This window comes from Lepisosteus platostomus, chromosome 10, assembly GCF_059453375.1.
Source record: "Lepisosteus platostomus isolate fLepPlt1 chromosome 10, fLepPlt1.hap1, whole genome shotgun sequence".
In the NCBI taxonomy this organism is placed as follows: Eukaryota; Metazoa; Chordata; class Actinopteri; order Semionotiformes; family Lepisosteidae; genus Lepisosteus; species Lepisosteus platostomus.
The window spans coordinates 42,980,376-43,007,304 of record NC_142620.1 but is presented as its reverse complement, the minus strand read 5'-3'; the positions used below and the strand labels follow the sequence as shown (position 1 = coordinate 43,007,304).

The 26,929-nt window shown below is 38.5% G+C and overlaps 1 protein-coding gene across 3 annotated transcripts in view; it reads right to left on the bottom strand.

Annotated features, from left to right (window-relative positions):
- The window catches only part of dock11 (dedicator of cytokinesis 11), a 137,966-nt gene that overhangs the window by 51,116 nt on the left and 59,921 nt on the right, over positions 1-26,929 (bottom strand). For 2 of the 3 annotated variants that reach the window (XM_088649079.1, XM_088649076.1), the window contains exons 22-40: positions 25,827-25,910; positions 25,190-25,279; positions 24,385-24,506; positions 23,722-23,791; positions 21,898-22,023; positions 19,281-19,352; positions 18,317-18,463; positions 16,485-16,568; positions 15,424-15,535; positions 15,144-15,182; positions 14,285-14,466; positions 11,748-11,864; positions 11,477-11,552; positions 11,270-11,361; positions 9,891-10,005; positions 9,734-9,800; positions 5,397-5,444; positions 2,532-2,674; positions 1,637-1,752 (exon numbers count right to left, since the gene is read on the bottom strand). In XM_088649079.1, the coding sequence (XP_088505205.1) occupies positions 1,637-1,752; positions 2,532-2,674; positions 5,397-5,444; positions 9,734-9,800; positions 9,891-10,005; positions 11,270-11,361; positions 11,477-11,552; positions 11,748-11,864; positions 14,285-14,466; positions 15,144-15,182; positions 15,424-15,535; positions 16,485-16,568; positions 18,317-18,463; positions 19,281-19,352; positions 21,898-22,023; positions 23,722-23,791; positions 24,385-24,506; positions 25,190-25,279; positions 25,827-25,910 (1,902 nt within the window). The remainder of the gene's footprint in view (positions 1-1,636; positions 1,753-2,531; positions 2,675-5,396; positions 5,445-9,733; positions 9,801-9,890; positions 10,006-11,269; positions 11,362-11,476; positions 11,553-11,747; positions 11,865-14,284; positions 14,467-15,143; positions 15,183-15,423; positions 15,536-16,484; positions 16,569-18,316; positions 18,464-19,280; positions 19,353-21,897; positions 22,024-23,721; positions 23,792-24,384; positions 24,507-25,189; positions 25,280-25,826; positions 25,911-26,929) is intronic. The other variant, XM_088649078.1, reaches the window with a different exon arrangement.

Genomic DNA, 26,929 nt, shown 5'->3' with positions numbered 1-26,929 from the left:
TAGTCAAAGTATCAAAACAAAACCAGGAGACGTAGACGGAGACCAAACCAGGGTCAGGAAGCCAAAAACCAAGATGTAACTAATCGCAGGAAGACTGGGGTAGCTCTAGCCAGAAAAACCTAATACTGAGCACAGGTGAGAGTGTGAAGCAGCATTAAATAGGCTGGGGTAAAAGGCTAATTGGAAACCGTGCTGGAATGCGAGGTGGAATGGCGAGTCCTCCGGAAGCGTGGTGTAACAGCTAATGGAGACTGATGCAGGGTGGAATCTAGCCTCTAAAGATTTGTCAGCTAGTCACAAACCAACCACTCCTGGGACACATCAGACATGCAGGTTTGCAGTGTGTGGAAGAGCCCCCTTTTATTGGGTAGTGTGGCCAGTGGGTTTCCACATAAACCGTAATCTCCAATGGGAACATCCCACTGCTGCCACCTGATGAGGAAGAACACCCTTTTATTGGGTTGCGTGGTCAAGGGGTTTCCACATGAACCGTATCCTTATCTTTCCATTACTCGTAACCGTCTCTTCCCAGATAGCAGTGGCAATAACCTCGCTCTTGATCAATTCCGGTTGGCCAGGTGTGCTCATTAACCATCTTCTTACTTAACCGGCGTCCCAACCCAGAAAATGACGAGGCTGCTATCAATGTTAACCCGCTATGCTCACTGCTTCATAACCTTGAGGGTTTGTGGAAAGGCTGTAGAAAAGACAGCCTTTACTGCCTCAGGAACCGCTTATAAAGGGAGCTAAAGTCACCAGGTGCAGCCAATTTCATGATTTTCCTGGGAGAATCCAAAGAATTTGGCTTTCTGGAATAAAAATGACTCTGCCCCTTGATGACTCACCCAGACTTCCAACCGCAGCTTTGCTACACAGTGATGAAAGTGAGAGTCAGGGTTCTCCTCCAACTCAATATCCAGTGTAAAACAATGCATTTCATGCAGCATGTCAGACTGATTCAAACATTTAATTCCCGGCCTTAAAGGAATACAGTACCATGCCCAGGCTGACTAAAGCAATACATCCTTAATGTTGCACAGAGACTGTGAGGGGACATGACACAACTGTTTGATAAGTTAAGATAAAGGATGATATAAGGACTTGAGGAGAAACAGGGATTCTGGAACATAAACCTAAAACCAACAAAACCTCTGTATAAAAAAAAGTCATGGGGTTATGGAACAAATACCCAACAATGTTGTCACCAATTTCTCAGGATCATTCAGAAACCATGGACAGAGATCCCTGGAAAAAATAAGCTGCTAACAATAAAATGAGCAAGAGGAGCAACATAGCCTTCTCTTTTGCGACACTTTTTGAGTTCTTATGAAAGTGAGCAGTTGAAGCAGACCACACACACAGTGTACCTATTCTCTCTGTGAGCAGTAGGGGCAGCAGCAGAAAACCTACTTGATGAACCAGAAGGAGAACCAAATCGGATGAGCATAAAATAAAAAAGAAACTGGCAATACTGTTATTTTTCTATAAAAGAGAGCAACAATTCCTTTCCCATTTCAGCCTCCCAGGAACTGGGTTACTTGCCAACATCTTTCATAATCTATACTAGCATGTGTTAGCAATGGTAGGATTGCTCTGAGAAATGGTTAGATAAAAGAGTGTTACCAGTGCAACTGACCTTAAAGCTCTGAGTGAACAGGGAGATGACATCCAACACTGTGAGGCACACCTCTGTGGCGATGTTGCCTTCCAGCAAAGACTGATGGCTGGGATCTGCGTCAGATGTTCCAACACCTTAGAGAAGGCAGATAGTTACAGTATAACCCCTGCAAACCTCCCTTCAGAGATGCCACTGCAGCCACAGCATGGGGGGGTGGAATGAGAAAACAATGAACCGGAATGCCAGCATATCAAATGGAACCACTTACATTATCTACTCTTTTTTTAAACATTTATGAACGACAAAGCACGAGACATAACCGAGGAACAAAGCAATGCAGAATATTGTGAATACTGTGTAAGAATCCTGGCATCTACCGAGTGATCTTAATTCTGTTTATAAATTCTCTTCCGTTGCTACATAACTATTCCATTACAAAAAGCTTCTGAATTGGCCATTTAAAACCAAATGAGAGTAAATGTGGGTTTTTTTTTTAAAAGAAGCATTAGTTAATGGCACAGAGCACTTGGAAATCCACTCATTTAGAAGAAATGTCACTAAATTAATTATCTTAATGAATGAGCACTTGCTGTGGAGCTACAATGCCAATAAAATAACTTTTGTTTTTAAAATATATGCAGTAGCTAAATTTTTTATGGATCCCACAGAGAGTGTAAGAACTATGTGATATACACAGCTATGTGTATCCACAGGCATGTTCTGTGCAGAATCCATGTTAATGCTGTCCTCTGAGAATTTACCGTCAGTGCTCTTTTAAATGAGATCCACACAACAGTTTAGTTTTGTGGCAAGCAGCAGTAACTCAGCATGCACAGCACATCCAGCGGAGGGAGCTAATGTGATCTTGTCAAAAGTGTTACCAGAGTGCCTATGGAGATGCTGTGGAACATACCAGGGTTCAAAGTGAAGGAGATGTCCATTGTGCTGAGCTGCTGCAACCTGGTCTGCATCAGCCCCGGCCTGCTACGCATGGCAGGCATGGTCTGGGACTTCCTTTCTGGGGCAAAGTGCTTAGAAACCCAGGCCTCCTGACTCCTGGAAGAGTATACAGAGGGGAGGAGCCACTGTCAGAGCCTTGTAATTGACTCCTCTGGGTGAACTGCAATTTATATGAACTACCAGTATGCCTGGCCTTTTTTATCGTTTCAGTTAATGGCCCCGGAATGTGATTAAATATTCCAAAACTCATGCCTGATTTAGCAAAGTTTACTTAACATTACTGAAACACAGGATGTTGTCTGTCAGAAGTAAAATGTATTGGGACGGCACAGCAAGTTTTGACAAAGATAGCAGCCCTGGTCTGAACCACATTCCCCAAGGAGCTGTGGGGAATGAGCTGCTGCCCTCAGTCACCTGAGCACTTGCTGGAAGACAACTGGTCAGGTGACAATATAAAAAAACAGGAAACCAACAGGTCGGTTTTAATCTGCTGTCTGGAAGCAGAGAGCAGATCCACTGGATACAAATTCACCAGAGGGAAGAAGAATGTGTAGAAAGTGACCGACCTAGAGACTGGGGGATCGTGGAAACAAGAATTCTGGAGAGGTCTCAGAGAAAAACTTCATACTGTTTGGAAAGGTTTTTTAGGACAGTCTCAGAGAATTGTTTTGAAACCAGGAAGCAGTTTATCTGCCTGGTTTTGGCTAAAAAGGGATTAAAGAAATACAGTAAGTCAGTAGCTCAAAGAGTTGCTACGTTTTATTTTGGCTGTGGTCGTAGTTTTTTTCTTCCCGGCACTGTAAACAAACGGCACTGGTTTGTATCTTATGGCAGCACTTGTGCGTACGTATATGGGCCCTTTTACTTAACAGATCATGTTACAGCGCCTCCCAACCCGCAGTGTGATGATGTACAAAACACAAAAGATCAAGTCCGTGTTTTGCATGTTAAGTTCTTTACCTGAAGAATTGATTTACATACAGTATTATACTAGGACAAATATTAAGGAATGAGAATTCACAAGCTATTCATTATAAAAAGAACTGGGAGCTCTCTTTATAGTGTCTAACTGCCAGGCAAATTTAGAAGTAACACAGATTTGCAAGTTTTTTCAGAATTCATGAGACAGTATGTATTTATAAGAAATTTCACATGCTGCTTGTTAATCCTTTGAACAGAAATTACTCATGATGTGCCTCATGTTCTAGTTTTAATCAGAAACTATTATCAGTTTTGACAGCTATACAAGATAAGATCCCTCATTTGTGTGTCAAAAGAATTTCGAGAAGAGCCCATATAGCACCCACGTTTCCAAGTGAACACATACTGTACAGTAAGGACAGAAACAAGTGAAATTCCTTCCTTTCCTTTGTGGTATAAAATAATGTTTACTACATACTAAATTCCACAGACATGCATGTCTGTCACCAGATAAATTATTAGGCCTTGGGAAAAAGGATCCCTAGATGTACTGTAATCAAATTGTGTAATAATAAAACAATTAAATCTGCCTCTTTTACAAGCAGGCTGACAAACTGCCAAATTTTGCAATGTAGAGATGACCTACACAATTTTCAAAAAGTGAGAAATTAACATTTTTTGTTGTTGTATAGCTTTAGTGATAGTGGTCAGTATTTAATGTATTCCTTTTAGCTATACAGTACATCAACAGTGGTCTATAGCTGAAAGCTAGCTGCCATTGCAGTAGTTTGTTTAAGCAACTTTTGTATTGCGATCAAGATAAAGGCAGAGCCTGTGCAAGAGTATTCCAGGAAAGTTAAGAAGGTCTCAGAAACAGGAAGTGTAAACATGACTTCTACAGAGTGGTTTGTAACTAAATGCTTTTTTAATCAATCAAGATGATACACAGTGGGAAACCGCATACAAAGTCTGGGATTTTATCCAGGTCGTTAATTGCTGGAGAAAATTGGTGACTCACACAACTAAATGTACTGTATTGTAAAAACAGCATGCACTTTAACCAAAAGAGAAAACTGCATGAAATGACACTAATAATTCATGAACTGACAATAAAACAGAAAACCTTTTTTATAAAGTTTAACAGTAAACAGGAAGGGGTGTCAGTTACAGTTCTTTCATTCAGGTGTTCCATAATTCCTTGAGTCTAAATGCAGCTGACTTCTTTGGATCACATTTTTTCTGCAGGGGAGTCCAATACAAACAATAAAGTTAACTGAGTAATTCAAATTTGGATGGAGTACTGAAAGTAATGTGTACTTCCACATGCTGAATTTCACATGAGTATTCTCCTCTGATATAAAGGTGGACTGAAATATCAAACCAAAACAGTGTGCAATATCTACCCAGCATGTGGTCTTTGCTATAGAAATATTATGGAACACTGTGTTCCATAGGAGTTATCCATCCTTTAAAAAGTACTGTGAATGACCCAATGCACGTAATCTCTTACGATTCCAGAGGATTGTCAACCAGTGAACAAATTTCCTCCCTCTTTGTCTTGCGCATTGCTATCAACACAAAGGCTGATGTAAATATCCTCACATCAGATCACTGAAGGAAACAGCAGACCTGGCTAATGTGTCAGTTCAGACAGCCTCAATTGAAACAATACTGTGACGCATAATTGCCTCTAGGGATGAACTGCTATCCTCTAATATTCCCCAATGGGAAGTTAGGAAAGTGTATGAGTCTGAGCACAATTTCTTTGATGTACAGTATGATGTCCTAAGAAACAGAAGTGCTCAAGCTACCTGACCACACTGTTTAAAAAACCTGGCACTTTAAGTTAAACTGGTACTGTAAGGACCCACTTTAAAAAACACCCTTTTAATATTACCTGCTAATGTTCCTTCTTCCAATGTATCGGAACTGCACAAGGCATATTCTAAAAGAGATTGGAAAAAATCAGCAATTAATCATTTTGAAACCGGTGTTCTTAAGAAATACTGTTAAGATACCACCGATTACTTGAAGCTTTTGACTTGGTAAACTCACAATACAAATGTAATGAAATGTATAATAAAAAACTATATTTACAGTACTTCATTTCTGGCTAACTTCACTATGTTATTCATCTTACTGTATACTGAAGACAGGGTTTTAGGGGGAAACATATTTCAGAAGAATTCTGATGTAGTAAACACGGAAAACAAAATTATAAATAATATACCATTTTAAGTCATACATTTAGTTTTTATCCCTGTTGTAGACAATAGCATAACATAATAAAGTCATGATATTTGCAAGAATACATTTGCCTCAAAATTGTTTTCATTTAAAATTGTAGACATCTTTGGTTTTGTCAGCAGACTTAATTTGCATCTCTTTTATCTGCAACTATTCAGTACTAGTACTAATCAGTAAGCTGCTGAGTAATGAAATGAGAAATGAGCTGGTTGTCCTCAACTTACAGTACATTTACATTCATTTGAATGATACATTTATCCAAAATATCTTACATTTGCACCCATTGGATATTTTATGCAAACAATTCAGTTGAAGTACTTTGCTCAAGAGTACAACAGGCTCTAAGGTACTGTAGGATTTCAACCCACAACCTTCCAAGTCCTCTAAACATCAAGACAATCCAGTTCTTCAGTGAGTAGGGCTTTAAGCAAGTCTTTACAGTTAACTGGACAGCAGTTTCTCCCTGCTCTTAATATTCTGGTGCTTTAAAGAGATCTGGAAAATCTACAGTTATACCTGCTCTCTAGGACCAGGATTGCGGACCTCTGTCTTAGGCTGACCATCAGTCAGCTTTGAAGGATCTATACTGAGCTGCCTAATTCCCCATGGAATATCTGAAGAGATCAGAATTGTGAACACATACAAGAAACCTGAAATTACCCATAGCATGCCTTCCTGTTTACCACATGTTTCTCTAATGAAAGTTCTATCATCTTAAATTCTCATCCTTTAAAAAGGATGATGGAATACATCCTGTATAGCTTTTATTATTAAAGTGTTGAAGCATCTGGTAAGCACTTAGTAAAAAAAACAAAACCATGCACAGTGTGAAGCAATTGTATTAGCAAAGATCCGGCTGCTTTTCCAGTTAGTTATTTATGGTAGTACTCCTGATTTTTTAAGAAATTTAGAACTGCCAATATTTTTTTTTTATTTTGCCACAGCCAAGCAACTTGGCTAATAGCAAGCCTGCCACAGAAAACAGCACTTTTGAGTCACTTTTTTCACACTGTGACCACAAAATGCTAACAGCAGTGTGAGCAGCAGAGGATAATGCTGCAAGCTCACAGGTGCCCAGCAGGGGTCAGTGTTGTGTGGCAAGTTAAAGATACCTTGTTGCACGTCACCCCATCCAAGCCACTTAAATTTATGATTAAGTGTACTTAATACAATTATTGGAAAAGATCATGTTGTAATGGTTGTTGAAAAATTGGAATAATGTTGGCTTGATTGACAATTTGTTTGAATTTCTGGTAATAAAACACAGTATAAAAATCTGAAGCACATATTTTACATACTGTATACTTTACACTGTATACCATGCTGTAAACACCTCAATTTCAGAGCAAAATTCACAAACAGTCCATTTAACAAAACAAAGATGAAAAGAAAGATTGTGCTACCTGCAGAGGACAACATTTTTTAAACAATTACTGTTATAGACTAATTAAAGCCACATTAATTGTCAATATCACTTCAGGCAAAAGAAGTGGGATAACGTTGGATGAATGATTGTAGCAGTTGTGTTTTGTAATGTCCTTTTTAGAATGACATGAGCTTTTAAATGTAATTATCAACCCCTAAACAAATTAGATAAGCATGGTAAAATCAGTAATATTGATTAAACACCCAGCTGTGCATTAGGCATACCAGAAAATGTGTGATTTGTGGATGAAAGAAAAATTACATTAAAATCTTTGCAAACTGACATTTTAAAGTGTAATTTCTATCATTTAAATTATCAAATGTTTTTTTAAAAGAACACCTCAGGAATATTTTTTTAACCGCAGTCAACAGCCTGCAGTTACTGTATTTCCACATATATACTTTACATTTTTATATTAATAAAACAAAAATAATTTGTTACAGAAAAGGAATGGACTTTTCAAATATACGGCTGATGTTGTACCGTATTACACAAAGGGATTAAGCAGGTGAAGCTGTTTAAAAGATGATTTGTCAGCCTGATTGAGGGAAAAAAAGTCACCATCATAAAAACTTTTGTAACCAGTTTGCTTGCATTTTGGTTTAGTCAAAAACACAAATTTGTGCCACTTTAATTAGATTACAGGTGTCTAAAAACAAATGTCTGCTTTGGTATTTAAATGTATTTTCACTGTGGCTCTGCCAGTATAGTACCTGTATTACTGACAGAATGAGCATCTTAACAGGTAAAGCATTAATAAAATCATATACATGTTTATTGGATAGGGAAGCGGGATAGCGCATACTGCCCAGATGCGTATGTCAATATTGAAGCGAGTCTGCTGTATGGAATGTAACACATACAGCCTCCATTGCTTGTGAGAGCCGGCTTACCAGCGCGGTGATGTCACCGCCCTTCCCTGTTAAAAGTAGGGACTGCAGCCGCCGGGCTGATGGGAGATTTCCTTTTGGCTCAAGTGGCTGGGTCCCTGTTGAGTGACATCGGAGGCCCGGGTTCGAGACCCTAGTGGAGTGAGACCAAACTGATGCGGCAGCTGCGAAGGCGCCCATGTGAACCCCGTAGTGTTACAGTAATATGCTGGGAGCGTAGACTGCCCAAACACGTATGAGGAAATTAGAGGATTGACGTTATCTGTGTAGGCAGTTTCCGAATAAAACGGCCTGTTTTATTGGTCGACCTGGAGAAGTTAGACCTTAGCTAGCATAAGTTGCAGCGAAACAACACTTGAAACAACAAACCCCGGAAGAGGTTGGTGTCAGTAGCAATCCTGGAAGGGATGGGCAAATGTTACAGGCAGCCTGTTGTGAGAGCAAGAGAGAATGGCTGTCTGCAGGGGAAGTCTGTAACTTTTCGGAAATGCACTACAGTAGCAGCCTTGGTGATTTCTGTGTCTGCTTGTACATAAACAAGAAGGCGGTTGGAGTGTGACTGTCCAAACGTTATTTAACATGTTTCAGGGCACACTCAAGACCTGTGGGCAACTGGGTGGAAGCTGGATTTACATTTTCAAATTGGTCCACTTCTGCAAGTGGATGTGTGTTCATGTGAAGTGGCTGAAATCCCCCAAACAAACGCCTGCCGGCTACTGTCACAGTATGTATAACGTACGTGGATGGAAAATGGCTGATTTATAAAACATCATTACACTACCAAAGTATTTTCTTTCAATAATATGGGAAATATTAAGTTTTTAATTTAATTCCTTATTGTGATAGATCAAGTTTGAACTATCTTAATCTAGTCCTTCACTAACAGAAGGGAACACCCCAGTATTAGAGGAAGGCTGCACTGAGAGGGATGATTTCTGAGAATGGCAGCAGGACATTATGTAGGTGTCTCAGAGCAAACCATCATCTTGCAATGGCTACTGTTCTTATTTCCTATAACCTGTAATAGGACAGTGTTCAGACTGTGTTAGACAATGTAATTCACTTTAAACAGTGATCTTCTATCCAGTTACCGTAAAACAATTTAAAAATTTTCCCATTTTTTTTATTTTTCCACTGCCTGTATCTGGGATCTGACCCTGTGATATCAGAGTTTGGAACGCTAGACCCAGGGAAGCTCAGCTACTTCACAGAATCCCAACCTTTTACTTTGCAGACATTGTCCTTGATTTTTCAGAATCGATGCACTACAAACTCACTGTCAGGAGGAGCGCTAACCATGGGGCCTAGGACTCCCAGAGGTTTCACATCTCTTCACTAGGGGTCTCTTCCTCTTTTGTCTGCTCAAGTGTTAGCTGTTGTTCTTTTTTTTAAAGGCCATATAATGTTTTGGCAAACTGTTGCCAAGGAGACTACAGCAAATAAAGAATTGACTGATTAAGTGATACTACATTCTGAACTGCAGTTTGGTATAATATATTGTTAAATTGTAGCTCCACATCAGATTTCCCCTTTAAGATTCTAAATTGAATTTGCTAAATATTCTTAATTAAACAAATTTGCATAAAATGGGGTTTCGCACAAAGAGAAAGTGAGGGAACACGATAACACAATGCTTCATAGCCAGAACCAACAAAGCATTAGAACACTCACTCTAGAAGGCTCAGGAAGTTCATCAGATCTTGCACAGACACTTTGTTCCAGTAAGCCAACAGAGTATCTACAAATAAAGAAAAGTTAACAACTGTTGTTTAATGGCCTACAATTCCCACAGGTTTAGGGAGAACCATACTTGAAGGAGAGCACTGACCTTCTGATATTGTTTTTACAATGTGCAGATAGCACATCAGAAGACTTCTGACCTCATAGTGACCCAGCCTGTGTAATGGTGGCATGGCACTCATTGTTGAGCTGCGTCTGTGGATCTGTTAGAAAACAATTCCATTATTTCCAATCAATAAATCATTCATGGCAGAGAAGGCACACCTACTGTAGAGGACAATTTATAGATGTTTCAGGAAAAGTGTCATTTAAAGAGCTTAGCCTCATGAGGCAGGGCACTGGCAAAACGTCCCACCAGAGAAATTCTGTTAATCGTGATTTTGTGTGCAGACCTCATTTAGGGGACAAAATATAACATGGATTTTGCTCCCAGCCTCAATATGCTAAGACATGCAGCCTATCTATTATAGCTGTATGTGTGAGTCTTAAGTAGCATTCACCACTAATATAACGTACAGTACTGCCATATAGTGAAAAGCAATGAGAGGGTTCATGGTCCACCATATTGGCTAGGAACCCAACCCACTCTGCTTATGATTATTTTTTACACCATTTTCTGAAAATGCAGCTGTTTTATTTGCATGGTATGCATATATAGTCACCTTATAACATGTTAGGTATGAAACATACTTGGCTGACACGTTTATCCAAAGTGACTCACATTTGTACACAGTTACACTGTACAAATGCTCCAACCTACTGGAACAATCTTGAGTTTACAGTACTTTACTCTACCTGGCAATATAATCCATCACTCACCTGCTATTCAAAACCACAACCTTCCAGTTATGAGTATAAGCTGGCAATATATGTCTTTTGGTAATGATTAAATGCACTGAAATTAAGGTTAGTTCAGTAGGAATGACAAACACCCAAGCTGAAAGCGTCATGGAGCGAAATTGTGGCTTAACCCTCTTGGCTGAGGGCTGACCTCCCGGCCATTGGACAAGGAGGCCAGAACCCCCCTGCGGGGTGACCAAGTGGGTAGTTGTGGAGGTGGAGGTGGGATGCAAGAGACATAGGGATATCGTAGGTATTTATAATGTCTGGGAGAGGAATGGATTGTCAGGAGCGATTGCTACAGTAATTACTGACAGCTGAGTCTGATTGAGCTTGGTTGTTGTCATCCCTCCTGAACTTTTGTTATAAACTCCATCTATTTAGGGTTTCCAAATATCAACATCTTCTTCAAAATGTGATTTGAATCTCCTAAAATAAAGTTCCAACAAACTGTTATAAAGCAAAAATAAAGAACAACAGTACTTTAATTACTAAATTGAAGCAAAAAAAAAAGATGTTGGCATTTTTGGTGACCACATAACAGTTCCCCACTCTCTTTCCCTCCCATCATCATCATTGATAACGAGTCATTCTTAACGAGCATAATACTGCAGCATCACGATTTACCCCATCGGTAGTGTCAGGTGTGCCAGGCTCGATGAAGAGGGAACCCCGGGAGTCCTCACGCTTTACTGTGTGACCATTTTGAGCAGTGTAGCCTTGTAAAAAACAAACATAAAAAATCTGCAAACCACAAATACAGTTCTCATGGTCTGTACTGAACTTCATAGCAAAGACTCACTTTTAGCGACAATCATGGAAATGAAGTCTTACTTAGATCTTTGTCTATGATGGCGCTGGACCTATTGTGTTGACTGGGTGGAGAGGCATACAAATCATCCCTGGAAGCCTGCAACACCACAAATAGAAGCTGTTTCAAAGTAGCATGACACCACTGATTTCAGCATTTACAAACATAGAATTATTTGTGGTTAATTCTTTCATTGGTCAGTATAATTTAGAGTCTCCGTTGCTCCAATAAAAGGTGCGATCAGCTCATTAGTTTTCGGAGAACAGAGTGTGTCAGCATGCAGGTCATACTTACACTAACATGCAGGCCACTATACAGCCCTGAAGAGTCCCTCATTGAGAGGTAGTCGATGTTTTGATACAGCAGCTCGAACAGGGGCAAGTACAGAAGAGAGATTCTTGCCTGTTGGTTCTGTGAACAGGAACAGAGAATTGAAAGAAATGTGTCGATTTCAACTTCAAAATTTATGAGGTAAAGCAAGCAGACAGGCATTGTGTGATCATACTGATCTCTCCGTCTCGCAGAGGGGTTTCAGAACTCCTACTACAGAAAGCCATCCGAAACCAAAATTATCGTGAATCTAGAATCACATTTTCCCCCTTCTCTCATCTCCTTTTAATCCTCTCTATTCATTTGCAGGTTTTGACTTCACACCTCTCTTCCAGTTCTCCCAGTGTTGATACTCCGCTTCCCCTAGTGTCCACCTCCTCTCATTTACCCTGCTTTTTGTTCTCCCACACTTCATTAACTGCTGGTTTCCCTCCCTCCCTCACAACGGAAGGCTAAACCGCAAAACACTGCGTCTCTTTTCTTTTCCTTTCAGCATGGAATAAACCTTTACCTGTTCCTTTGGAGGCATGCAATATGGTCAATTTCTAATAGACTGGTTTAGAAAGAGTATAGATGTTTATTTCAGGTACAGTATACAGTATACAGTATGCTTTTCCACCAGTTTCCTGATTCTGGTCGTGGAGACCTACACACTTACTGTTTTTTGTTCCAGCCAAATTTGGTTACATAATTGATCCCTTTATTGACTTAATAACATCTTAATAACGGGGTTAATTTGAAACCTTCTTGAAAATAAGTCAGGGTATCGGTGTCAACAAACTGGCTAGGTTTAAAGTTATAGTATGACAAAAGTAAATACGACAAAAATTTAATAAAAGTAGAATCTGAGAAGAATAAACTCTTGCAAATGTTTTTTTTAAACATAAAAAAGCTTTATTAACATTAACAATAAAACGGGCCCAGCCATTTTAAAGTTTTGTTCACCATGTTCGCTTTGTTTCTTTGAATCTGGGCTTGCGTCTGTCTTGTGTGTCAGAAAACTGAATATTTTTAATAACTGAACTGAATTTTTAATAACTGAAATATTTTCATGATAAAAATGAAAGACAATGATCATCACAACCATCCCACCATCTATAACCACTCAAATACACTCGAGCAGCACAGGCAGGCGAAGACTTGAATAAAATTCCAGGGAAAACCCTCTACTTGTATGGAATTCCTGCTCTTAAACCTGAAAGTAAATATTGCCAAGCAAGACTCTGCCAAGTCAAAACACAAGGGGCAGAAGAGTTGGAGTCAAGCCAATGGTGAAGTGAGAGTAAGTGTTTTCCCAGTGAGTTAAAGACACAAGTCAGTGGTGCTGGGACGGTAAGTGCTTTCACTAGTATAGGGTGAAAAAGGATGAACACTGTCAGACTGAGAGGCCTATTGTTGTTAAGTGACAGTTTTTGGACATTAAAATGAGGCAACAAGAAAAAAGGTGACTATTAGCTAACAATGTGGATTTGGTGATTGTTTAAAAGCAGTTACTCCAATGACAGAAGGTGGAATTTTAATTTTCATACAACAACATCTTCTGTGTTTTAAGTGGATCATTTGTTCATGTATTGCTGTGCTATGGATTTTTATTAAAATACATTCTTCCCTTTTCTGGTTAACATTATAGCAATGTCTTGTTTAGCACTGTTTCTATCAGCACTGGTTTATCATAGCAATATTTGTCCTGGCGGTTATTTTAAACACCCAAATTACATCTGTATAAAAGCTGAATATTTCTGTCTCTGATGCAAAAATAGACCAGACAGAAGCACCTACTGTAGAGCACAATCACTGCATGGCATAGTTTGCATCTTGCTACTGTTTGTTCTGAAGGCAAAATTTATTGAAAAATGCAAATGCAGGCTCTCAGCCAATGAGGGTGTGGACTGATATGTAGGATTTCCTGTTTGTCCAGTGCTGTTTGCAATTGATCATTAAAAAGAAGTCCAGTCAAAAAGAAATCTCAAGCCCTGCATGATATGCCACTGGCTGGCCTGTCCTGTAGTACTGTACTTCCCATTGGTCTCCCATTGCTGCCAAGTTACAGCAGTGGAGGCAAATACTGATTAATCTATGTAAGCTCTGACAAAATGTATTGGTGTGTAGCCAAAGATGATGTATTTCTTATGCAACTATAATTTAAGAATAAACTCCTCTCTTTATAAACTGATTTTTAATTATATTTTTGTGGTAAAAACCCCAATGAAGCCCTCATAGGTCACTCATAAGAAACACAGTAGCGATCCTAGAAAAACATCTCTAAGGAACCCTGGCTATGATTGCTTCTATTAGCTCTGATTCCCACAATCCAGAGTGCTCCTTCTCTGGAACCCATCCTCAGAGCTAAACAAGGCACTGCTGTACTGAAACAATCAGCCAAAAAAAGTCATTTTGATATAAGAAAGGTACCAGACTTTTCTGAAATTTCAGCAACCTCTCTTTGCACGGCCAAACGTATAAAACGTCTAGAAGAAATATTTGGTGAGCCTTTAACTTACCTTGTATGCTGTGTATCTGTCGTCAAACGTGTGTTTTATCATGAGGTTTTTCAGCACAGACACAGCAAGGTGCCGTATATCAGAGCAGTCCTGCAGGGCCAAGGCCAGCTCCCTCATCAGCAGCCCAACAAGAAAATGGTTCTTACAGTATTCTTCTGTTAAGCTGTACTCCAGATTTAGGTCTGTAACAGGGCGCACAATCAAACTTTTACACCACTGTAACTTTTGTAATAGTCTACTAGTCCTTGTCAGTTTGATAACATATTCTACATTGCAATTTTGAAGATTTGTAGATAAGCAAGTGCCTTCATCTTCAGAACTACAATCCAGAACATTGGCAGAAAGAGACATCAGTAGAGTGAGGAGACGGCCTTTCTGCTCTTGCCAAAAGTAACTATAATACTATTGGCCATTCTATTGATACGGCCCAGTAGTGAAACTGCATGTGTCACTGCATTCCCCTTTGAAAGACATTTGTGCATTTAGAAATCTTCACAATTCCAACCTAGAATAATTTATTACCCAATTACTCATCTAAAATCATATAATTTTATAACCATAGCTGCAGTCCTACTCTATTATGATTTGATCTTCCTGTATTATACTGTAAATCATTCTCCAGTTCCGAGTACGTTTCCAGCCAACGTCTTGCAAAGTTACTTTGCTCTACAAAGCAATGCTATGCAATCTTTTAGTAAATAAAACAAGTTTTAAATGTTAGCAAATGAGAACATGCTTACATTTTGCATGTGCAACACATTTTAAATGCCAGCAAGACATGATCATGAGAATAATATAAGCTTGCAACTAAGTATTAGTTTAGCACTACTTCGCATTTGTATTCTGTAGAACTACCTACCTACAGCACTGAAACGTTCCACCGCATATGAAATAAAATCTAATTAGCAACAAAAAAGAAAAAAAAATACTTACTAGTAACAGAACAATACAACATAATGTTAAACTTCAACTTCACTTTGCAGTGACAACATTGCTTAGAAAAAGACATCAAAACTGTTATTAAATTAATTTTAATGGAATGAGTGACAAGACTCTAAAAGTATTACAAAGGGACAAATTAAGAACAAAATTAATTAAGAGACGTAATCAAAAACAGTGTGGACTGTCTTTCAGTTTACCTTGCACTCTCTGAAGTTTGGTTTTTCCGAAAGTCATAGGCAGATTGAGAGGAATATAGTGCTCATGATAGCAAACGGTCATTAGGAAATCAAACTTGAACTCTGTAAGAACCTGAGAAAGGATACACAATCAGTAAAACCCAGTAAGGATACAAAATCAGTAAAATGTCACAATAGAATTTTGAAGATAATTAACTTTTAACAACAAGTTTTACTTGATGTTATTTAACAGATGTTCCAGAAAAGGTTAAATTCTAATCTCGCACTGCTGTTCTCCTACATGCAGCATACTGTAAATACCCCCTCCCTCCAGCCCACCTTCATCCTTGCAGCTGCTTCCCAAGTTCACTCCTCTGAAGTAAGAGGGTTGTGTCATTTCCTCAGCCCGGCAAGTTAAGGCCAAAGTATTAAGTACAATATCCTTTTATATTTGTTGGCTTGTTTACATCAAATTTGACCACAGTACTGAAATTAGTTAATGAGATAAATGTATCACTGAGACAATTTAAAAAAGAGTCAAAGTTCAAAGAGCTACTGAGTGCTATACCATATAATAAAACCTTAAATATAAGATAACCATTAACTACTAAGCATGTATATTATTATTCTATGCTATTTGTCTTAAGTGTGTTACAGAAAAACAAAGTTTTATGGTTTATCAAGCTGTATGACATAAATGCTTGTACAGTGGCAAAATTCCTGGAAGTACTTAAATTGTCATCCACTATAGGCTTAAAATTCAGCACTCGGAGAATGTTGAATCGAGAATGGTTTTTCATCAATTTCCCATCATTAGAATTTTGAAATTATGAATGTCAGTACAATGAAAGGTTACACTGTGTTACAGGAGGTGCTGTTTGTTTGGATGAAATGGCAAACCAAGGTCCTTGCAGTGTCTTTAAAGGTATGAGTGTTCACCCCAGTGTCTTGGCATTCTACATAGGGTTCGCCCAATCTGGTCTCTCTAATCTGAGTCCCCTCCTACTATATGCATAGAACTTTAAGAGATAAAAAGCTTTATACAAAAATGCAGTCAGAAATGAAAAAAAATGACTTTGTACCTTGGGGTCTTTAAGGCTAAAACCACAAATGTAGTCATTTACAAGGCTGAACGCGAATCCTCTGTCCATGAGCGTAAAACACCGCTGCAAAAATTCAAAATAAAATTAATTACTGTATCACCACAGCATGACATGACCTGCATGACCTGTACCTTCCAGACACATGTTTTTTCAGTGATACACTCTAGAAAAAAAAATAGGTCTTGATTCTACTATGATTTCAATAATATTACAGTTGTACTAATGAGCACTTTTCAGGAAACCTAAAGATGTGTATAGTACAGTAGCACTCCTGTGATACACATAAAATAAAAAAAGAAGAGGTATGAACAATACACGATAGGAATTCATACCTTCAACACTGAGGCATGTAATTTACCATACATGCAAATAAAAACGAGCATACATCGTCGTTTTTGTCAAAATACTTAAGTACAATACTAAAGCAGAGCAGTGTCAACATGACACCTCGAATGTTGTCATCGTCCACTGTGATGAGGACATTTGTTTTTTGTGGTTAACATTTGTTTCAAACCAGGAAACAGACTTTTTGTTGTATTGCATGAAGTGTATCCATGCAAATTAAGTTTGATCAGTCTGCTGCACAGTTGTACCACAAGGTGCCCCTGTGAGATAACGCACGTAAGACGCTCTTTCCCAGTATGAGAAAGAGATTCTCAGAAGATAAAGCAACTATCTAAAAAAATACTGCTCCTACATAATTCCCACGTTTGACTCAAATTCTCATTTTTGAACAGTACTTAATGAAAAAGCAATGACCCATGACAAAGTTTCATAGAGTAACTAAAGGCCAAAGGTGAATACATTAAACTGCTTGTGACGGCTAATTCCAGTCTAATTGTAGATTTATTTCTAAGAATAGCATTCTATTTCAATCTCCCTTTGGGGGAGCCAAGAATACTTAAAAAAAACAGGAAAGATATTGATATGTTCTTAATTTATTAAATTATGTTACATTTTCCTAGTGCATAGAGCACAAGATAGTTGGTGAAGTATTTTACTATTAGCCAAGTTACATATAACCCTTGATTCTTTTGAATGAAGATGTTTTCTGTTAGCAAAGCATGTGGAGTTCCAATCATTGTTGGAGGTCTAGGTTATTGCCATTGACTGATGCCAAGACCATGTATCCACAAATGTGATTAAAGACTTGTAAATCGGTCGCTCCCAAAATTCTGCAAAAGCATGGAGAGATAAGTCAAAAGGGTACCCTGATGTGTAAATATTTGTATTTCAATTATTGATGGCAAAAAAAATACATTAACTATATAACTGCTTAGACTGTATAAAGACTAAACAGAAGTACAGTATCTTGCTCCCTATGATGTCTGGTTTATTTAAATTGGCTGTTTAGCTATATCTTCAACTGCGCACCACATGCAGGTGTTCAACAAATATACCACACCCGTTTAGCTTCCTTTTCCCGATTGATTGTATGTTCGACACACTGGTACTTGAGGGCAAACGATGACATAAAATTAGCCAAACACAGGTATGAGTAGAACGTAATAGACTCATTTGAACATAGGCCAAAAAACCTCCCTTTCATACTTTTTAGATTATTAAGGAAGATAGGAGCTTGTGTCGGAGACAATAGGCAACAGTATTTTACAGTTCAAGGTTGATCACTGGTATAATGTCAGGCACACTTATGGTATTCTCACTTAGCTGGGATTTTTACCACAGGGCATTTTTAAATTTACATTTTGTTCTTTGTTCAGGTGTAACTGTGCTTAAGAAGCAATGACGAGGGCAGATTTTGTATCGGTCTTTTTTAAAGCCCCCTGTCATTGTAGCCCTTTCTTGTCAACCTTGATAAAGTTGGCCAAGCCCAGAGTGACGTTCCGGGCCTCCTCGGGAATCTCCGCGTAGCGAATGGTGATGTGCGGCATTATCGCCAGGAGCAGGGACTGCAGGGCTTGATGATAGGTGTCTGGGAATCTCTGTGCTCTAGGCATCTGTGTACATTGGAGAGAGTAGTGATAGATAAAGACATTGTCACTATAATGAAGTATAACAGCTTTCATCCAACAAGGAGTAGGTATTTGCTTATTTTAAAGATATCTGAAAGACAATATTTAAGTTAAGTGTCTTTCAGATGTCTTTAAAATCATGCTTTCTTTTCAGAATCACTGATGGCCTTACAAAAAGCCATCTAATGATGCCACATGATAGTGCCATCCTCATTTTAAGTATTTTTTTCCCTTTTCTAGTGCAGTAAGGCATGGCAGTACCCAAGCTAGTGTTGAGGAAGTGAAATCATAACTGCCCATAAGAATCATTAATAGGTCCACTTGTTAAACCTACATTTCAAACTAAATGACTCATCATTAAAATGAGGCCTTACTAAAACTGGATATGGTCAACTTTGTATCAGGAAAGTCGGCAGTTACAGAGTTTTCCTCATAGAGGATTGGAATATACAGTAAGTCTGAGTAATAGAGTGATGTTTATCTGTGTTTCCAAATCTACAGTTATACGAGTAAAGGTTCTGTAAAATAAACCAAAAAATGTTTTCAAATCACTGTGAACTGAAAAAACAGCATATACTGTACTAGATGGTACTAAAATGTCTGGAAAACTAGTCTTCAATTACTTATTTACCTTTTAGTCTTGTCAATATTGTATGACTACATAAATTCTAAATGTGTGGTTATACACATTAAAACAGTGCAGTCATAAATGATTAGTCTCGTACATAGCAAACATTATTTTTTTTAGTTTTTAATATTACAATCCTTAAAACTTTTAATTGTTTTCCCATGATAGTCTTACCTTGATTTTATTTCCTTCCAGTAAATACTGTGCCATTGACTTTGTCATGGTCTCAAAGAAAAACCAGGAATACTGAAAGAAAGAAGATAGGAAGTTTGACTTGCTGAGAAATCACACTAGAGTTAATAAATAAATAGTTAATAAATAGAATTCAGGGTTTCTTATGTCTATTAAATTACAACGTGACTTGCATATACAGTATTACATGCATATTAGATAGTTTTATACAGTAACATGACTAGACAACAAAACCATAATCTGTGTTGCAGTGACACCTGTTGGGGGATGAGAAAATAGCAGAGTCATAACCTCAACAGCTGTCTGATACTTGTTTTACATTGAAGTCCAATCAATTTCCAGTTCTAACACTGTCGAATTCTCCTGATCCTCATATATAATGTCTGTCCAGGTATTAAATATATGTTAGTGAAATCCATGTATATCACAAATAAAATTGGATTGGAAAATGTATCACAGATTAAACTATTGTAAAAAGATAACATGGTTTTATTCTTTATTCTATTTCAGGAGGGAGGCTGACAGACTGCAACAGAATCTATACACAGATACAAGTATGCTACCTGCCAAAACAACACAAGACTATAGTTTACATCCTGCGGAAAAACAAACTATTTACAATTACATAATGTGATAATTTTATGTTAATTGTTCACCCACAATCACCTCAAAATTAGTATGAGCCCCCACACTTATCACCGTTTTGTTTCAGTTACAGTGCCTTGCGAAAGTATTCGGCCCCCTTGAACTTTTCAACCTTTTGCCACATTTCAGGCTTCAAACATAAAGATATAAATTTTTTATTTTATGTGAAGAATCACCAACAAGTGGGACACAATTGTGAAGTGGAACGAAATCTATTGGATTTTTGAAACTTTTTTAACTAATAAAAAAATGAAAAGTGGGGCGTGCAAAATTATTCGGCCCCTTTACTTTCAGTGCAGCAAACTCACTTCAGAAGTTCAGCGAGGATCTCTGAATGATCCAATGTTGTCCTAAATGACTGATGGTGATAAATAGAATCCACCTGTGTGTAATCAAGTCTCTGTATAAATGCACCTGCTCTGTGATAGTCTCAAGGTTCTGTTGAAAGCGCAGAGAGCATCATGAAGACCAAGGAACACACCAGGCAGGTCCGTAATACTGTTGTGGAGAAGTTTAAAGCCGGATTTGGATACAAAAAGATTTCCCAAGCTTCAAACATCCCAAGGAGCACTGTGCAAGCAATCATCTTGAAATGGAAGGAGTATCAGACCACTGCAAATCTACCAAGACCTGGCCGTCCCTCTAAACTTTCAGCTCAGACAAGGAGAAGACTGATCAGAGATGCAGCCAAGAGGCCCATGATCACTCTGGATGAACTGCAGAGAACTACAGCTGAGGTGGGAGAGTCTGTCCATAGGACAACAATCAGTCTTACACTGCACAAATCTGGCCTTTACGGAAGAGTGGCAAGAAGAAAGCCATTTCTCAAAGATATCCATAAAAAGTCTCGTCTAAAGTTTGCCACAAGCCACCTGGGAGACACCCCAAACATGTGGAAGAAGGTGCTCTGGTCAGATGAAACCAAAATCGAACTTTTTGGCCACAATGCAAAACGATATGTTTGGCGTAAAAGCAACACAGCTCATCACCCTCAACACACCATCCCCACTGTCAAACATGGTGGTGGCAGCATCATGGTTTGGGCCTGCTTTTCTTCAGCAGGGACAGGGAAGATGGTTAAAATTGAGGGGAAGATGGATGCAGCCAAATACAGGACCATTCTGGATGAAAACCTGTTGGAGTCTGCAAAAGACCTGAAACTGGGACGGAGATTTATCTTCCAACAAGACAATGATCCCAAACATACAGCAAAATCTACAAAGGAATGGTTCACAAATAAACGTATCCAGGTGTTTGAATGGCCAAGTCAAAGTCCAGACCTGAATCCAATCGAGAATCTGTGGAAAGAGCTGAAAACTGCTGTTCACAAACGCTCTCCATCCAACCTCACTGAGCTCGAGCTGTTTTGCAAGGAAGAATGGGCAAGAATTTCAGTCTCTCGATGTGCAAAACTGATAGAGACATACCCCAAGCGACTTGCAGCTGTAATCGCAGCAAAAGGTGGCTCTACAAAGTATTAACGCAAGGGGGCCGAATAATTTTGCACGCCCCACTTTTCATTTTTTTATTAGTTAAAAAAGTTTCAAAAATCCAATAGATTTCGTTCCACTTCACAATTGTGTCCCACTTGTTGGTGATTCTTCACATAAAATAAAAAATTTATATCTTTATGTTTGAAGCCTGAAATGTGGCAAAAGGTTGAAAAGTTCAAGGGGGCCGAATACTTTCGCAAGGCACTGTATGTCTTGTAACAATCATTAACTTTCTTTGACTGTAATTATCAAACAATTAGGGCTTTTGTCCTCAAACGTAAGGTGAACAAAATGCAGAGGGCACTTTCATAAATGCTACGTAACAGAAAGATATATGGGAACACTTCAGATTTTGTTTTTGATGTTCTACACAGCTAGTACTGAGGTAAAATTTAAAATTTGTAAAACAGATATATATTTCTGACACAAAGACAGGAGACAGGAGAGCACATTTCTTCTACCTTCAGCAGCTTGTTAATGGTGAGGAAGTCAGCAGACTGCTTGAGAATGGCTGTCACTGCTGTGGCCAGGACTTCATGTGTTGTCATCGGATTTGAAGATGATGGCTTTTTCGTCACAAAGACATACTATGGCAGCAAATCGACACCGTATAAGTTTCTACGGATGTCAGTAAACATAAGTATATACCATATCTTAAATCTGAAAACACTTTAGCATTTCATGCTTGAGGAAGGGGAAATATTTGCACTAGGAGGTTTTTGAACTTAGAAACAGTTTTCTAGAGTCAGTGGATGCTCCTACTGGTGATATTCTCTGGGTCTGGCAACCCATTGAAAAACAAAAAGAAAACGGACAACAAATGACATTTCAAATATATTGTATAAACCTACTGTAACATTGTAATACAAACTGTTTTATCATTTACTAGCACAAAGTAATTACAATTCAATAGAGGGGAACAACATATGATACAATGTTTTCTGTACTAGGAAAAGGCTTTATGTGGTTTCAGAAACTCTTAAAGTCTACAAGTGTTTGACGCGAGGTGTGATTCTTTGCATTTTTAAGTTGTTGAGCCAAATATGCAAACTGCTCTGAGACAGGGGATGATATGCCCAAGGGTATAACACAAGAAAATAAACATATCCGCTTGCTTCCTTTTTCACCTGGTTTATTCCAGTTAAGCTAGACTCATTTTTAATTTAAGATTAAAGAGATACTGCACAATAGTCAGATGAAATTGTAGTTTGGCTGTTCATAAGGCGTAGGCATTCACTCTTTATTCTAGTACCAATCTATGTTGCTATTACCAGGATGCAAAACATTTGGTTAGAAAATATTCCAGAGAACAGTATTGCATGTATCGCCTGTAACCTTAGGGTTGTTGGAGTCTGAAACATGCTAGGCAGCCATGTTGTTGAAGCCGATATTTTGGCAAAAGAAACAGCTGGATGCGATAATTGGATCAACAAACTATTAACTACCAAATGAGCTAGATGGACCAAGTCCCCCCTGTTACTTGTTATTTGTAACCTTCCTTGTGCTCTAATGCAAACAGTTTTTGGTCTATCAAAGAGTTGCTTTAAATGGTGGTCTACTGTATTCTCTCAAGCTTTGTGAAAGAACTGTAAGCTATCATGAACATCATGGACAACAGCATACCATGCTTTTAGCACTTCATGATTTTGGGTATTTCAGCTTAAAAAATGGCCCAACGTGTAGATATAAGGACACAGATTATGTTTTATATTATGACTTGAAGTCCTCATCAGATTCCACCAAAAATTATGAATTCAAAGCTTCATGATTTCTGAAAGCTATTGAAAAGGAGGGGGTTGTATGTCAAAATACTAATGGCATATAAGAGAAAGGGTTAGACAATTTCAGCTTGGCTGTGCTGGAAACATGACATTTCTCATGAGAAATGTACTGTATTTTTCTATTTGTACACCAGAAAATGAACTCAGAATGTGAAAAAGTACACAGAAGCACATTATGTCTATTGAATTAGGGGACTTATTCGTCTTCTTATAACTCTAAGTCTAATTCTTATGAATGTTTGTAGAGCACCTTAACACTGGTACGTATTTTTATTTTCATCTGAAAACAAAGAAACAAAGAACAAACAGTCTGGAATCCATCTATTAACTAGGGATTTTTCACTAGCAAATGGAACTCCGAAGAAACTCATATCTTCTGTCACTAAATTTGAATGCTTTTCAGCTCATCCAGTTTCAAAATAAAATCAAAATCAAAATCTCCTAGACTTAGAAAAAAAAAACAACTTAATTCATCATAAAGAAAACACATCCAGCAGTGCTTACCTTGAGAAAAGAGCGTAAGTAATGGTCCAAGCCTTCCTCATGGCATTTTGAAACAATGTGAATGATGACCCTGTAAATATACATTTATAAGCAATATGAATGATGCAAAAAAGTATTCCATACTCCAGGGTATATGAAATCTATTTATTAAATTCTCTACCAAATTTCAATGACCTGGTATTACACCAGAGGCAGATGACTCCAATTGATGGGAAACATTTGTTTATAGTTTTCATTCCTTCTCAGACTTTAACTACTTAATAACTGAATTCACGTCAGTTGTTTTTCAATCTTAGATGCAAATTGAAAGTGTATCTAAAACTCAAAAACTTGATTTTTTGGTTTCTGCTTTACTCTTGGCTCTTTTTCAGGGTACATCTGTCTAAAAGCAGATATTGTGATCTTCCCAATTAACAGCACACTCAACTAAACAGAAAACGGGTCATGCTGACAACATTAACAGACCCATTGCCTTCTGAGAACTGTCATTTCCTACAGAAACGTGAGGAACTATCATCCTTGGAAAGACTGGAAGAACACCTAAACCATGCCCCATTTCCAAAACATGTACTGTACCATGTTTTGTTATAAAAAGTACATTCTTGAAGTTCTTGAAGCAGTTGGTGGGCATTCTGACTTCCAGAATATCTGCTATTGACCAACCTGGTAGAATTAACAGCTATTTCCTGGTGGTCCTTTGTCACCATGGTGAGGACCTGGAACAGCTGGATGAGAACTGTGGGGAGGAACTTGATGATGACCTGAGTCTCCATGGCATGAAGGCACTGTGGAAATGGTAATCATATATTCATAACGTTTATATACATTTATCCATCTCTCTGTACATATAACATTCATAGCTCACAACCTCATCTTCACTGAACAATTGCTATGATTTTATTAAGTCAGCAAGCATCAGGTGCAAGGCAGGATACACCCTGGACAGGATGCCAGTCCATCACTTTCAGACACATTCACACCACACCAATATTCCCACAAGTCAATTAACCTACCAGCATGTCTTTGGACTGGGGGAGGAAACTTGGGCATTCAGAGGAAAACCATGCAGATACAGGGAGAACATACGATACAAACTCCACACTGACAGCCTCCCTTGTCTAGAATTTCACCCATGGTCCCAGCACTGAGAAGCAGCATTGCTAACCACAGCAACACCATCCCGCCCTCTTTAACTGACTGACTTTTTACTTTAGCAAAGTGATATCCATTTGCATTAATTCATACAGATGAATTTCATACAGACGTGCTTTGCTCAAGGCTCAACAGCACTGCCCCAGCTGGGATCTGAACCCACTACCTTCCTGTTATGAGTCCAGAGCCCTGACCACTGCACTGACCTGTGAGTTAGTAAACAAGAATGCTAAGGAAAGAGATAATTTTCAGCACTGAAGCATGCAGTGTACAGTAGCTCAAGGGCTTAAACGTTGTCGTAAAGCTGAGGCATTACCTTTAAATACTTCACAAGTTCAGCTGGGCTCTCCTGTGGCCCTGACTGGAGCATCTGGCAGTGCTGGAAAAACTTATGCAAGTGAGTGTCCTGCAGACAAAAAAAAAACACTTTAGAAATAAATCCCAAGTTACAGTGTTAGCAATAAACACCTCTCAGTTCTTTTTTGATTTTCCAATTCAATAAAAAAAAAATTAAAAAGTAGTCTCAAGTGACATTCGTAACATGCTCATGAGTGCAATCCACTTTTGATTTTTCTGTTCATGTCTATTTTGTTTTGGTAGCAAAAGATTAAAGACGTAACTCAATTTTCATCACGTCTGGCCTATGTGAAAATAAACAGTAAAATACTGGATTAGAATTCTAAATATAACAAATACTGTATATACGCAGTCCTTTGTCTCTCCATATTCCAAACTGGCAAAAGTAAATTGAATTTTTAAACAACAAAAAAGACTATCTGAAGTCAGAGCAAAACTCTTTTGGTTGTTCCTTCTATCCAACACGTGCATAAAACAAAAGGTTTCTCTGAAAGAGAAACCCCAAATGTGAAAGTATTGAAGACAGATGCACAGAGCTGGGAATAATATTTAAAAGCAAGGAAACATTTGATAAGAGCAACCAAATAAGTACATACCTGAGTATAGATGGTGGAAACCACATTGGTTCTTACTTTAAACAGTGGTTTGGCATTATCAACCCATCTAATGTCCGGTGATGTCTGATTAAAGAAAAAGAAGAAAGTTTAATCCAGTAACACTGATGGCGCAGAGAGTTCAGTCAAACCACAGCTGCCCTTAGCTCAGAATACTGCTCTGTACTGAGCCTTGGATTGCTCAGATCCTCTAAGGGGGAGCTTAAAGAGTTTTTAATCCACACCCAAACTGCATTCTGAGACAACCTGTCTTACTGATTGATTTACAGAAGCATTTGTTGTCAGAAAAGCTCTTATCCCGGAGACCCGCAGGTCCTTCATGATTAAAGGGAAAAGTTACCTCTAAAATGTAAGAGGGCAGTGATTAGGAAAATATGTGCATGTATATAGAATGAAGCAAATTTAGCTGGTTAAGTTAAGCCACATCTCACTTGATAAAACATGAAAACCACAAAGCTTCCCAGGACACATGACAAGGGCTGTTGACCTCCTGACTACAGGAATAGCCAATATGCCCAGACTAGTTGTCCTGTTGTTTTAAGGTGGGTTTCTGGATTGCACATGCTGAAATGGAGGCTTAAAGAAGTAACAGAAAGACAGTTCTAAACAGAACTCCGTACACGTGGGTACTGTGTGACCATCAAGAGATTAAAGTGAAGTCTTCCTTCTCTTTTACCATTTTAATGATTCATCCATCCATTTTTTAACAGTTTTTTTCCAAATCAGGGCTGTAGGGAAGCTAGAGCCTATCTCTGCACACAATGGGCACACCCTGGAGGGGACATCAGTCCATCACAGGGCAGACAAGGCACAAACTCTCTCATTTAGAGTCAGTTGTCCCAGAAACCAACTAACCTACCAGTATGTTTTTGTACTCTGGGAGTAGTGAACATGGGGAGAACATACAAACTCCACACAAATACTGTAGCTCCCCAGGTCTGGAATTGAACCAAGGGCCTCAGTACTCTGAGGCACCAATACTAACCACTGCACCACCATGCTGCTCTCTATTTTAACAATTTACAAATATTTATTTAGTCCAGTTGTTGATTTACTAGGAATTTTACTTCATTACCCCCTTGCTT